Source organism: Lotus japonicus, chromosome 3 (genome assembly GCF_012489685.1).
Source record: "Lotus japonicus ecotype B-129 chromosome 3, LjGifu_v1.2".
Lineage (NCBI taxonomy): Eukaryota > Viridiplantae > Streptophyta > Magnoliopsida > Fabales > Fabaceae > Lotus > Lotus japonicus.
Genome location: NC_080043.1, coordinates 3,175,238 through 3,188,596, shown reverse-complemented (window position 1 = coordinate 3,188,596; position 13,359 = coordinate 3,175,238). Strand labels below are relative to the sequence as shown.

The 13,359-nt window shown below is 35.9% G+C and overlaps 3 protein-coding genes across 3 annotated transcripts; all 3 read left to right on the top strand.

Moving 5' to 3' along the window:
* The first annotated feature begins 189 nt into the window (after nucleotides 1-189).
* Nucleotides 190-5,732, top strand: LOC130742590 (U-box domain-containing protein 35-like). The gene is made up of 8 exons (XM_057594687.1): nucleotides 190-352; nucleotides 878-975; nucleotides 1,217-1,338; nucleotides 1,925-2,113; nucleotides 2,393-2,624; nucleotides 3,130-3,231; nucleotides 3,324-3,710; nucleotides 4,674-5,732. The coding sequence occupies exons 1-8, from the start codon at nucleotides 199-201 to the stop codon at nucleotides 5,361-5,363; spliced, it is 1,974 nt and encodes a 657-aa protein (XP_057450670.1). The 5' UTR covers nucleotides 190-198; the 3' UTR covers nucleotides 5,364-5,732.
* Nucleotides 5,733-6,748: 1,016 nt separating this feature from the next.
* Nucleotides 6,749-8,070, top strand: LOC130749572 (uncharacterized). Its single transcript, XM_057602950.1, has 3 exons — nucleotides 6,749-6,899; nucleotides 7,146-7,250; nucleotides 7,862-8,070. Exons 1-3 carry the CDS (start codon nucleotides 6,759-6,761, stop codon nucleotides 7,949-7,951), a joined length of 336 nt encoding a protein of 111 aa, XP_057458933.1. The 5' UTR covers nucleotides 6,749-6,758; the 3' UTR covers nucleotides 7,952-8,070.
* Nucleotides 8,071-9,454: 1,384 nt separating this feature from the next.
* On the top strand, nucleotides 9,455-10,402 carry LOC130748998 (mitochondrial import inner membrane translocase subunit TIM23-2-like). Its single transcript, XM_057602249.1, has one exon. It carries the CDS (start codon nucleotides 9,534-9,536, stop codon nucleotides 10,098-10,100), a length of 567 nt encoding a protein of 188 aa, XP_057458232.1. The 5' UTR covers nucleotides 9,455-9,533; the 3' UTR covers nucleotides 10,101-10,402.
* Nucleotides 10,403-13,359: the final 2,957 nt, after the last annotated feature.

Here is a 13,359-nt window from a genome sequence, read left to right as displayed (position 1 = left end):
CATGCTGTAATCTACACACATTCCCGCCAAAAATAGCAGAAATGGTTCATAACCCTCATAACATCAATTCAAATAGGACATGCATCATCATTCATATTGTTTCTGGTTATTTTTTCTCTTTAGATTATTGTAATCAAAACCACCACCATATTCTTCTTCCCAATCAAATCCACCACTGCCGCCGCCGCCACCGTGTCTATGGCTTGCAATGCAGAAGAACTGGGGTCCACCGTGGTCGCCATTGATAAAGACAAGAACAGCCAAATTGCTGTCAAGTGGGCTGTTGAGCACCTTCTGATGGGAGACTCCCCCTGCATCTTCATTCACGTCAGAACCAAGGCTTTGAGTTCCAGTAGGTACCCTAATTCTCCTGGTAGCCCTTGTTATTAAATATTTGCAAAATGTTTCATTTTTTTACACCCAATTTAGTGGAGGAAAAAAAAAAGGGTTTATGTGTGATTTTGTGGTTTGGATTCCATGCAATTAGAAAAATCTTAAATTTAGGCATTTGAGGAATTTGAGTGTTTGATCAAGATCGGACGACTCATATGTTTCTTCAAAATAAGACAGCTAAGATAAACTCGAAATATGAGTTGTCCGATTTTGATTGAACAGCTCAGATTCCTTAACGGCGTGAATTTAGGATTTAGGATTGTAGGAAAGTATATGGGGGTGTCCATATTATTTGGGTGTTCAAAAAATGGGATAGATTCATTATTTTGCCTCATGAAGCTTTGTACCCATGGAATTTGTTAAGGAATGCATTGCATTATTTGGTTCCAGAAATGTTCTGTTCATACCTGCTTTCTAGGGACGAATTTAGCTTCTTTTCTAATTAGGGTGTCTCACTTTTTGATTTTTTTTGGTATATATACAGATGAGTTTGATTACATCCCTAAGCAAGGTCGTTCACCAACCGAAGAAGAATTGCACCAGCTTTTTCTCCCCTTCCGAGGGTTTTGTGCTCGAAAAGGGGTGAGTACTTGTTAAAGTCTCATATTGACTAGAGATATGGCAAAAGAAGTCCTTACAATTACAAATGGTAGAACAGACATTTTTGGAATAGAGTCAGGAATAACCCGAGTTCTAAGACTTATGTTTAAATCTTTTAATCAACATATTAGGTATTTGGATTTTAATTTTGAGGATTGACTAGAAATGAGATATATATGGAAATATCATATCGGTTTGTGATTATGGACATTGAACATGTCAGATTACAGCAAAGGAGTTGGTCCTGCATGACATTGATGTTTCGAGTGCGCTTACAGATTACGTCATCGACAACTCTATCAGCAATATTGTTGTTGGTGCTTCCCGCTGGAATTATCTTATAAGGTATTTCTATTTCTTTCTCGCATATTCATATGCCTACTTGCAAATAATTTTTGGTAAACACACACACACACATATATTTTTATCTAGGATAGACATGTATGGTAGTTTTCCTCAAAGAGCGCTAAAGAAACAAAAGTCTCATCACAAATCATTCAGGATTGCACAAAGACTTAACAATGAACTAACAGAAAGTAAGCTCATATGAATATCCTTAACTTTTCATTTGGAAATGGCAAGTATGATCAAACTTCTATTTTGCTTCTTAGTTTCATCACTGCTAAATAAGAACTTGCACCTGCAACTATCAAATTTTAGCATATGTTACCCCTCATGAAAGTTAAGTTATTTTGATAGAAAATTTCTACTATGTTATTTTTTCCACACATAATTCCGACATACTTCTTTCTATTGATTTATTTTTTAAGAAGTGAATGCACTTAACTTACCAATTGATTACTTTCAAGAAATTATGTGTTGACTAAAGCAATGATAAAGAGTGTGTCCAACACAGGATATTCCTTGTATCTCTCAGTTTTCTAAGATTCAAAGAAAAACTTTCAGCCTCTTTGCTCTGTGTTGGCTACAGGAAATTTAAAGATGTAGACGTGGCAACAAGCTTAGTGAGATCTTTGCCAGAGTCATGCATGGTGCATATTATATCAAAAGGAAAGGTGCAGAGTATTCATCCAGCAGGTCATCCTCAAAATGTTGCTACACACACAAAATCATGCAAAGATATATCTACTCAAAAAAATCTCTTCAAAGGATCAAGCAGGTTTGTGCACCAGTTTATTACTTGTGGTGTTATGGTAGTATCTTCATTAATTTTGACACCTATTCTTTCCTCATGATTTAAGTACTCATTCAGTTTATTTTTACCTATCAGTATTTTAAGAAAACTTCTGTTCTTATTAACTTGTTACTTTAAAAGTTCATGGCGATATTAATTTATTTCGATGTCACATGACATTGACAATGTCAACATGAAATTTGTCAATGCCGATGGCTGATCATGCATTCTTGGAATTTTAATTTGACACTCATATTTGTATAGAAAATCATACAAATATGGTAGTCGGATAGGCTCAAGCAGTGATGGAGAGAAAGCTGAACCAAGACTATCACGTGCAAGTTCCTGCTCACCAAGTTCATCAAATCATAGTTCCTTAGCCAGTATTGATAATTCAAGGCAGCTTGGATCTCTGTTGAATGAAACTTCACATGAAAACCAATGTCTACTCAAGAAGTCAAGCAGTTGTAGCAACCAATCTTCTAATAAGTCGTCGGTAAGTACTGCATTATTTTAACTTACATGACCAGTTACTTTCAGCACAATTTGACTTATTAGAAAAAATAATTTGGCACGTGCACTCCTAAATCAAAACAAAGGTCGGGTGTTCTTCATCTAGTTGATCTATCTTGTCCTGCATATAGAAAACAGAGTGAGGCTTGAGTTTAGTTCTATACATCTACTTTGATCAATCTTTGACTTTTTCTTTTCTAGCTATAGTTGTTTCTTGAATGAAATTTGTCATTTCTAAGGAATTTCTTCTCTCTATATATTTGTTATTTAAGAATGCTGAAGTTGTTGATATTTTAATGATGCAAAGTTTGAGTTCAGATTGCCGTAACTTTTTTCCCTCCCATTTCATTCATCAATAGCAATTAGCAAGTAACAAACTAGAGTCAAAAATAAATTAAGCATATCTGACATGATAACTTACTTTCCGCACATTTTTTCCTTCATAAAGGGATGATCAAATTTTCCCCTTTTATTGAGTTCTCTTACAGAAAAACATGGAGGTAGCTGTGAAGAAATTAAAGCTGGAATCGAAGAAATCAACAAAGGAGTGTATAAAGGCCAGCAGGGAAGCTATTGCAGATAAACAGAAGGTAATGTCATGTTTTAATTTCTATCTCACCAGATAGATTTTAGAATAATGCATTGAGAAATAGAATTTAAAACACTGGTATTTGTTATTTAGGCAATGGAACTTGAAAAGCATAGGCAAGAAGAACAGAACATGGAAAAAGCTAAACTTGTTGAAGAGGCTGCATTGGCTCTGGCAGAGGTAGAGAGCCAGATAATCCATGCAGCTATGGAGTCAGAGAGAAAGCAGGCTGAAATCAGTGCTACGCATGATGAAGAAGAGATAAAGAGAGCATCAAATGCAAGCGCAGAAAACAATATTGAATTTAGAATATACGACATTAAAGAAATTGAAGTTGCAACCAATTTCTTTGACACTGCTCTCATACTAGGTGAAGGTGGATATGGACCTGTCTTCAAAGGGGTGCTTGATCATACTATTTTTGCTGTTAAGGTCTTGAGACCAGACATAACCCAAGGGGAGAGGCAATTTAACCAAGAGGTAACCATAACAAGGAGAATGAGTTATCGTTTTTCCAGAGCCATTGATTAGAATTTATCTCTTTTTCAAATTGGTACCTGTCCTTTACAAATGGAGGATAGTTTTTGATAGATTGAATACATAGGGCTATCATCCAGCACAGGCCAATGCATGCTCCAGGTTTAGTAAACCCACATCCCTTTTTTTATAAGGATTGTCAGCAGTCAGAACTGCTGTCAAGTTAACCAGATCTCAATTTATATTCCTTTACACCACTTATTTGTTACAAGTACAACCACCTAAGTAATGTATTTTTAATACAAGTTAAAGTCAAAGCACTTTTTTCTCAATCTAAAGAAAGAGTTCATTCTATTTTTATTCATTGGAACGAGTGAAATGTGTTTTTTTAGTTTAAACAACTGATATCTAGGAGTTATTCATTACAAAGAGTTCCTTCTCAGACATTTCTTGCTTTTTGGTTTAAACCATCTCATTATGATCTCTTTACTCTTTGCTACCATTCTTGTGCTTCTTATATCATTGGCCTCATTTTCATATGGCAATGATCACTTTCTACTTTTCACCAATTACATAATCAAAGAGCAAACCACCATTTTAGTATCTAAAAGGTGTGGGGTCAGTCACTTTAGTCCTAAAGGATGAAAATCACCATTTTTGAAAATCATAATTTTCGTCCTTGAAAGATGTAAAAGGTGATCAAGTCAGTTAAGTCAGTTCTTGAAAAAGGTCTAGATTGATCTACTTGTTGGGACGAAAAAACCAATTTCCATCTTTCAGAGACTAAAATGATTGACTCCTTATCTTTCAAGGATGATTGTTTACTTCATAATCAAGCATCACACAAATAAGGAGGCAACCACAACCAAAGATTACTTAAAAAGCAGTGTGGTGGTTATACATCTAATTTTACAATGTTGAATCCTAACATATGATTAAAGTCTTAACCTAGTGGCTTCAATGCAGGTTCAAGTTTTGAGAACCATAAAACATCCAAATATAATTCAACTTCTTGGTGCCTGCCCTGAGTACGGATGCCTTGTATACGAGCTCGTGCCTAACGGAAGCTTAGAAGACCGCCTCTTCCTGAAGGACAACAGCCCACCACTTCCATTGAAGATTCGGTTCAAAATAGCATCAGACATTGCCACAGGCCTTCTCTTCCTCCACAAGTTAAAGCCAGAGCCAATTGTGCACCGTGACCTCAAGCCAGCAAACATCTTGTTGGACAGGAACTTTGATAGCAAGATTGCTGATGTGGGTTTGGCCAGGCTTGTTCCTCCTTCTGTGGCCAACAAAAGTACTCAATACCACAAGACAACAGCAGCTGGCACATTTTGCTATATTGATCCTGAGTATCAGCAAACAGGACTATTGGGTGTGAAGTCAGACATATATTCATTAGGTGTGCTGCTTCTGCAGATTATTACGGGAAGGCCTCCAATGGGTGTGACTCACCTTGTTGAGGAGGCTGTTGAAAAAGGTAACTTGGAAGAAGTGCTTGATCCAAATGTGACAGGTTGGCCTATTGAGGAGATTTATTCTTATGCTAGCTTGGCTTTGAAGTGTTGTGAGATGAGGAAAAGGGATAGACCTGACCTTGGTTCTGTCATTTTGCCTGAGCTGAATCGAATCCGAGATGTAGTACTGGGATGAGACTCACACCCATTCATACTGCATCATCATGCAGTGGACTTACTGAATTTATAACATGTTTGGATCAACTTCTTTTCCCCTCCCCAGAATTAATTCTGACAGCAACCACTTACAGAAGTCTCTCATCAGAATCAATTTTGGCTTCAGAATAAATCATTGAAGGATTTCCAAACACACACTTAATGAAACCTGCGTGTGCAATGTATGGAAGTGTTGACCTAGACCTCTAGTTTAATACTTTAATGTGGTATGGTATAACAGGAAGGCTTGGTGTAATTGTTTCCCCCAAAACAAAACAAAAATAAATTGTACAGTGCAAATTCTTTCCACAAATTTACATTTCTAGTGCAGCTGGTTAAGTAGTTTTTTGGATGCGTATAGTGGTATAGGTACAAGCAATTGAAGTTTCTATATTTGAAAGATTTTCATTCTTTTTCATTATCATGTGTGGCTTATAGAACTGTAAATTAAAACTTAAACTTCTCTTGTTTTTCATAGTGACGATTTTTTAGGTTTTTAAGATGTAAACGATCCTCACTAAAAACATTATTTCTTGTAGTGAATGTAGCTAGGGAATAATTTTTTTTTTTAATTATTATTTAATATATTTAAGGGTTGATAAGGCCGATCAACCCCCGACCTCGGTCTCGATCTTCATCTTCCTCTACTCAATCTGGTTATGGCTGAAGATTTGCTTCTCTCCTTCATCTCCCTTCTATCAGATTATGTCTAAAAAATTGGGTCTAGATCTTCATCTTCTTGTACTCAATAGAAGTGAATTCGGATTTTTGTTCTTACTCTTGGTTTGGGGGTTTATATTTTCTGGGTTGCTTATGTAGTTTATTGGGTTTGTATTCTAAATTTGTTTACTTGGAGCTTCTAATTGGAGGTTGGGGTGTGATGAAGATGAAGATGGATTCTAAATCTTTATACTTTTTTATTCTGAATTTTAATTTTTTAATTTATTTTTTAATTATTTTCCAAGTCATTTTATATGTGTGAAATAAAAATAATTCAAATTGAAAAATAGAAATTGAACATTAGCGAAAACCTACATGTTGGCGCGGTCAAATTGATCAAAGGATGAAAATCACACACGTCAACAAGCTAAGGGAGGAAAAACTAAGAAATTTTAGTATATGGATGGAAATTAAATTCTTGTTTTAGCTGAGGGACGAAAAACATATTTAATCTTTTTTTATGTGCGCAACTAGTTTTGAAACGAGGACCTAGCGGTAGGTGAGATTTTCCGAATCCACAAACCACTCACGAAACCCGCACACAGTATTTTTTTGTTACAAGAGGAAAAGTAAACCCGCACACAGTATGTTATTTCCTCCTTTAATATATATATTTTGTACTACTAGTATAATCTTATTGTGCCCATCTAAAACAATGAATATGGATGGAGAAAAAAATAACGAGAAGAAAGCAGCAGCTTCAAAGCTGATATCAAAGTCATGGCTGGAGAAGTTAGAGGTTTGCAGGAGGGAAGAAGAAAAATTAAGAAATGATATACAAGAACTTGATAAATGGGTAACTCTATTATTTGTCATCATTATTTTAAATTTATAAGTTATTCCGGTTAATTTTTAGGTCTATTCTCCATTGGAAATAATTAAAGCCTGATCCATGATTATTTACATTCTAGTAGGACTATCTCTTTCAGCATAATTTTTTTTCATTGTTGTTTTGGTTATTGATGCTTCTCAAGATTGATAATCCTCAAAATAATTGTCTCAATCAAGTTATTTTCCCCTCATTTAGTTGGTTATTTCATAGGTTGATATGATAGGAACCATGGATGACAAACAGCTCAAGGAATATCTAGAAAATCATCCTCGTGACTCAACAATGACGACAAAGAGCCAAAAGATGAAATCTAAGGTAAGATTAATGTTTAATTTGATATTATTTTGAAATTGATATGGTATCATTTCGGATCCAGTAGGCGATAATGATCAAACGAGCGGTAATTGATGCTTTAATCACACCCAAATGCTCTCTTGTCTCCTGATTAGCCGCCATAACTCACTTTTATGGGGATTCCTGAAATCATGCCCATAATGTAGGCAACGACTACCCGGAGGGATGCGGTCGTGGGAAGAAAACGCTAGAGTGGTAGTCGTTTCAGAAGCGAGAAGAAAACCCTAGATAGCCAAAAAGGGGCGAAACAAATTGGACTTATATGCAATAAAATTTAAAACAAAGTTTTTAAATAAATTATTCATAAATTTAATTTCTACCTCCTATTTAATTTTAAATCATAAGGCCATTTTTCACCTCAATTGTGTTTACTTATCTAGTATACGTGATAGAGTATTATTGTGCCATAAGATCCTTGGCTAACCTCACTAAATAATTTATTTATTATTGCTGCTATTAATTTTTTCAGAGTAGAGCCGATTTTCAAGTACGATTTATTTATAATTCATTTCTATCCCCAATTGAGATTCATAGCATGATTAATTGATTATGTTTTGGTAATACAATTGCAGGTCCAAAGGAAAGAAAGCACCAGCAAGTCCAAATCTTCAATCTCCAATGGGATACTGGCTTCAGTTTTGAAGTTCGACAAAAAAGAATAATGCTAAAATGGCTTCGGATTGGTTTCTCTTAATTTTGAACAACATTGAAATTTGGATTGTTTTTATTTATTGTGATTGGTTTAGACTAAAATCAACAATGAAGTACTTTTATCGCATCATTATCAATGCATTTTATGTTGTTTTTCCATCCGTTTGGCTGCTTTGCTTTATAGACAATACACTCCTGCTTACATCTACATAGTATTAGAGGGATATTCATTGAAATTACTATTTGACAAAATGGAAAATTTCCCCCTTTAATGTTAGAGTGAAGAAGAGTGTTACTAATACTCTATTTTATTGTTGAATTTAGGCTTAATTAAGTTTTTTTTCTTCTATATTGTGCTTTAAATATGGTTTTAGTCTCTTACCGGCGTAAGTACGAAAACTTATACCCAATTTTTATACAAATGTTTGGTTTTGGTCCCTTTGACTGCCTCGGTCAACGCAGAAGCTCCGAGAAGCTCATGTTTGATTTTTCATGTTTTATCATTACTGGATTCAACCGCTAGTATCACTTATTTATGCATAACTAGGTCAAAATGTCTTTTTACACAAATTAAAATCTCTCTCTTTCCACTATTCAACCAAATGAAAAAGAAAGAGAAATCATGCCATTTTTTCTTTCCTATTTCTATTATGCCAAACAATCTTCTATTCAATATCTCTAATTCTCAACTCATCTTCCATATTCTCATGCCATTATCTCACTAACCAAACAATAGTTTCCAATAGGGGTGTTCGCGGATTGGATTGGATCGGTTTTGAAGAGAAAAATCATCCGATCCGATCTCATCGGTTTTATGATTTTGTCATCCAATGGAATTTTTACTAAATTCAAATCCGAACCAATCCGATCCAATCTATAGCGGTTTGGATTGGATTGAATTGTTCGGTTTTTGTTTCACTTTTTTATACTTTGAAATTGTGTTGTATAAATTTTAAAAATATATAATATATGATAAATACAACGATACATAATTTATAACATTAATATAACATTCATAAATTATAACATAGTCAACATATTTTTAAATTATGATTATTATTTTTTTATTTGATGCATGTATATAGTTCAAATAATTACTTAAACTTTTTTTATTAAAACGTAATTTTATGAATAAGCATGTGTGATATAATCAATATATATATATATAATAAATATGTACTATGTAAAGTGTAAATGGAATGATATATGTATAACTAAAAGTATACATAATTGTGAATGTTCGGTTTGGATTGGATTGGTTCGGTTTTGGAAATCAAATCTGAAATTCGATCTGATCCAATAAATAATTTCGGTTTTTTCAATTTTCAATCCGTTCGATTTTCGGTTTGAGTGGATTTCAGTTTTTTTGGATCGGTTTGTCGGTTTTGTTTGGATTGATTCGGTTATGAACACCCAAGTCTCCAAAGTCCAAAGTGAAATAGAAAAGGCAACAACTCCGGTTCAACATCAAACCCGGTTCACAGAGAAAACCCACTCCCCAAAAAGTTCCTAGAACGTTCTTCCCCAATTCAAAATCTCAGTTCCTCTCCCAAATCCCCAAAACCCTAACCCTAGCGTCTGGAAGCCTCTCCAATGGCGTACCAGACCCCAGATCACGAATCAAACTCCGATTCCAACACCCCAACCCGCCTCTACAACCCCTACAAGGATCTCGAGGTCCCCATTCGAAACCTCTACCAGCTCCCAACCTCCCCTGAGTACCTCTTCGTCGAGGAAGCTCGCCGGAAGCGTCGCTCATGGGGCGAGAATCTCACCTTCTACACCGGCTGCGGTTACCTCGCCGGCGCTGTTGGCGGCGCCGGCGTCGGATTCGTTGAAGGCGTAAAATCGTTCGAGACTGGGGATTCCGTCAAGCTCCGGGTTAATAGAATTCTCAACTCGTCTGGCCATGCGGGTCGGTCGTGGGGGAACCGGTTGGGCGTGATCGGTTTGCTTTATGCTGGGATTGAGAGCGGGATTGAGGCTGCGAGAGATACCGATGATGTGTGGAATAGTGTCGCTGCGGGGCTTGGTACCGGCGCGTTGTATCGGGCGGCGAGAGGGGTGAGATCGGCTGCTGTCGCGGGTGCTGTTGGCGGAGTTGTGGTTGGAGTGGCGGTCACGGCGAAGCAGGCGTTGAAACGTTATGTGCCGATATGATCAGAATTCAGAACTTCATCAGTTTGTGTGAGGTCGTAATTTTATTATTTTTTTTCGGTTACTACTATCAATTTTGAGAATTATTATACCAGTTTGTGGCAGGCAGTGCTGCCGTTGTGAACAATTGGCTTAATGCATATTTTTTCAGCTTGATAATGGCTAACCTTGCTAATGTAATTCGTCGAATCATCTTGAATGAATAATTGGGGCGGCATTAATGCTGGATACAGTATAAAAGAATGGTATTCCTCTGTCAAAGAAATTGTGATAAATGATATGTTAGAAGCTGAATGTCTAGTTAACTTATGTGCATTATGAATGTGTAGATTATAGTTCAATTTCTGATATTAGTTTAAATGCGCCAGTCAGTATTTCTGGTTGGGTGATAAGGCTCAGCCTGAAATTTTGTATGATGGGATCTTTTCTGGTGGAATATCATTAAGATTTTTTGTCATGCAAGTTTGGATATGTTGTGTTATGCATGGGTTTTGCGTAATATATTCATGTTTTTGTCCAATTGGTGTCTGTGTTGTCAGTGCCAGTTCCTGGCTCGTCGCGGCCAGCCCCGAACTGAGATAGCGGGGTCCCGGAAAGTGGGATGGCTGGGATAGTGAATTTTTGTCTATATTTTGTATAATTTATACCATATATGTATACATACTAAATCAATGATAAATATTACTTGAAATTCATAACATATGCATACTTTCATTGTAGCAATTAAAGCCATTGGTCTTGAACAGAAGTCATACAATGAAAAACAAAAACATACAGGATACTTAACTTCTTAAAGACTAAAGTCATAGACTCATAGGTCATGACTTTTAGTCATACAACTAAACTAAACATCATCAAAAGCAAGGTAAAAATTGAAGAGGAGAGGAGAGGAAGAATGAAAACAGAACAGAGGAGATGAGAGCACCAGAACCCACCTTACCAGAAGCTCGCGGTGGTTGCCGGCTGGTTCTGGTGCTTCAGAGAGCAGCAGTGATGAGAGGGAAGAAGAGAGGGAATGGGTCAGTGTGAGGGGAATGGGTCGCAGAGAGGGAAGAATCAATATTCTAGGGGTTTTTTTTTTCGTTGGGAAAACTTGGAAATACCCCTAAATATAACAACCCCCAACATTTAAATAGAGGGTATTTTAGGAAAATGGGGATATAGGTCAAATGAATCACTGTTGTGCCCAAATTGTGCAGGATAGGCCGTGATATCGGCCGCGATCCAGCCTCGAGAGTTATCTGGGCTGGGATGGGAACCCGGGATCCTGCTGGGATTGACAACCTAGCTTGGTATACTGTGGGAGACTAGTGAAAAATGTCATGTTAAAATTTTTATATGAACAATTTTGCAATAGCTACTTGCGTATTGTCTGTGTTGTAAATCATGTATTCAAGTCATTTCTCTTCAGCTGAAAGAAATAATTTTTGTCTGTCTATACAACCACTACTTCCTCCAAGGAACAGTTTTTCAATAAAAAGAATATTTGGACACATAACCTGGTTTGCAGGACTTTAAGTAGCCAGTGGATGATATGATATTTTACTCGAATTTGGTCACCTACAGATTTCACCTTCCCATCTCTGTAGTTTAGCTTCCATAGATATCGGATATAATTTCCAATCATATCATGTACTAACTTTTTATGGTGCAATGAATACATGAGCAAGCTGCCACTGTTATAACAGTCTAAATTATAATTCAATCTATTACCCATAATCGATGCCTTTGTTGTTAGTTGTAGATTTTTCTACTAAACCATAAAAGTTAACCTATTTGTTTAGCTTCTCTATTTACAACTATTCAGCACTTCTTGCATGTGATGTGATGTGTTGTTTATATCTAGATAGCTAGCCACATTTATATTCTTATATTGTGGAGTAGCACTTGGGGAGTTTTTCTTATATGTATGTTGTTATATGTTATACATGCAACCCCATTTTGTTATGTGCCTTTTTGTTAAATTATAAGATGTGGCTTCTCCAACATAGTAAAAGTTTTAGCATGGCCCTGAAAATTTGAACTTTCAAAAAATTAGTAAAGGAAGAACATGTATTGTTTTTTGCTTGAATTCATGCAGCACTTTGTTTTAAGCTGTTAATGTGTTGTAAATCATGTGTTCATGTCATTTCTGTTTTAGTTGGAAGAAGATAGTTGTTCTCTATATATTATAATAAAGCATATGTTAATAATGTTATTGTTCTCTTGTCTGACTGCTTGAAGCTAAGCTATCAACTGGTAGATTTTGCATGTGTGAATCAACTGAACCACTACTTGCTCCAAGGAACAGTCAAAAGAATGTTTGCACACACATAATTGTGTTTTGCAGGACTTTATTAGCCAATTGATTTGATATTTTACTAGAATTTGGTCACCTTCAGATTTTTTCTTTTCATCTTTGGGTTTTTGGTTTCATAGATAATCGGTTATAGATTCCAATCATACTTATGGTCCAATGAAGACTTGAACAAGTTGCTATTTGCTTTTTCTGTTGTTGTTAGTTGTAGACTTTTTCTACTCAAAGCAAAGCGGTAAACCTATTCATTGAACTTCTCTGTGTACAATTACTCGGCACTTACTTGTCCTGTGAGTGTTGTTTACTAGCTAGTAAACTGGAAGCTTGGTTGGGATGTGGTTTTTGTGCCTCATAATGGTCCTTAGATACATTCAAAATATTTTAGTATCACTTTATCCTTGGAAATTGGATGCCTCAATTACAATCAGGATTGTTAGGATCCAATATGAAATGCAGAGAAAGATGAAATTTACCTGTAACTTAATCAATCCATGTGATATTGATAATATTATAGGCATTGTCCCACCATCTATGATAATTGTTCTTGTTTAGATTTGTTTGAAAGGAAAGTAGAGAAGCTTTTGTTGTGTAAATGCAGTTGTGTTTATCTGTTCATTCGCTATGGCTTGTAATTTCTTCTTTGCTGGCCAATGACCCATCCGTGGCGAAGACTTGCAATCAAGTCCGCTCATACCATATGCTGTCGCACTGAATGCCTTTGTGGAAAACAAACTGCAAGTGAAGTAATACTCTTACTGTTTTTTTATCTCTCTCGTTGTGAGTGATTGAATACTTCAAAGCAAGTGGTAAAGAATCGAATACTAATTAATTCCTGTGAATGAAAAGATCTTTTGAAGAGGCGATATTATTGTATTTTTTTTTTTTTTGCTTTGGAAGATAAATTGTACCCTTTAAGGATTGATCCTTGGACTGTCTCATCCAAACCCATTGTCCCAAAACTCTTAC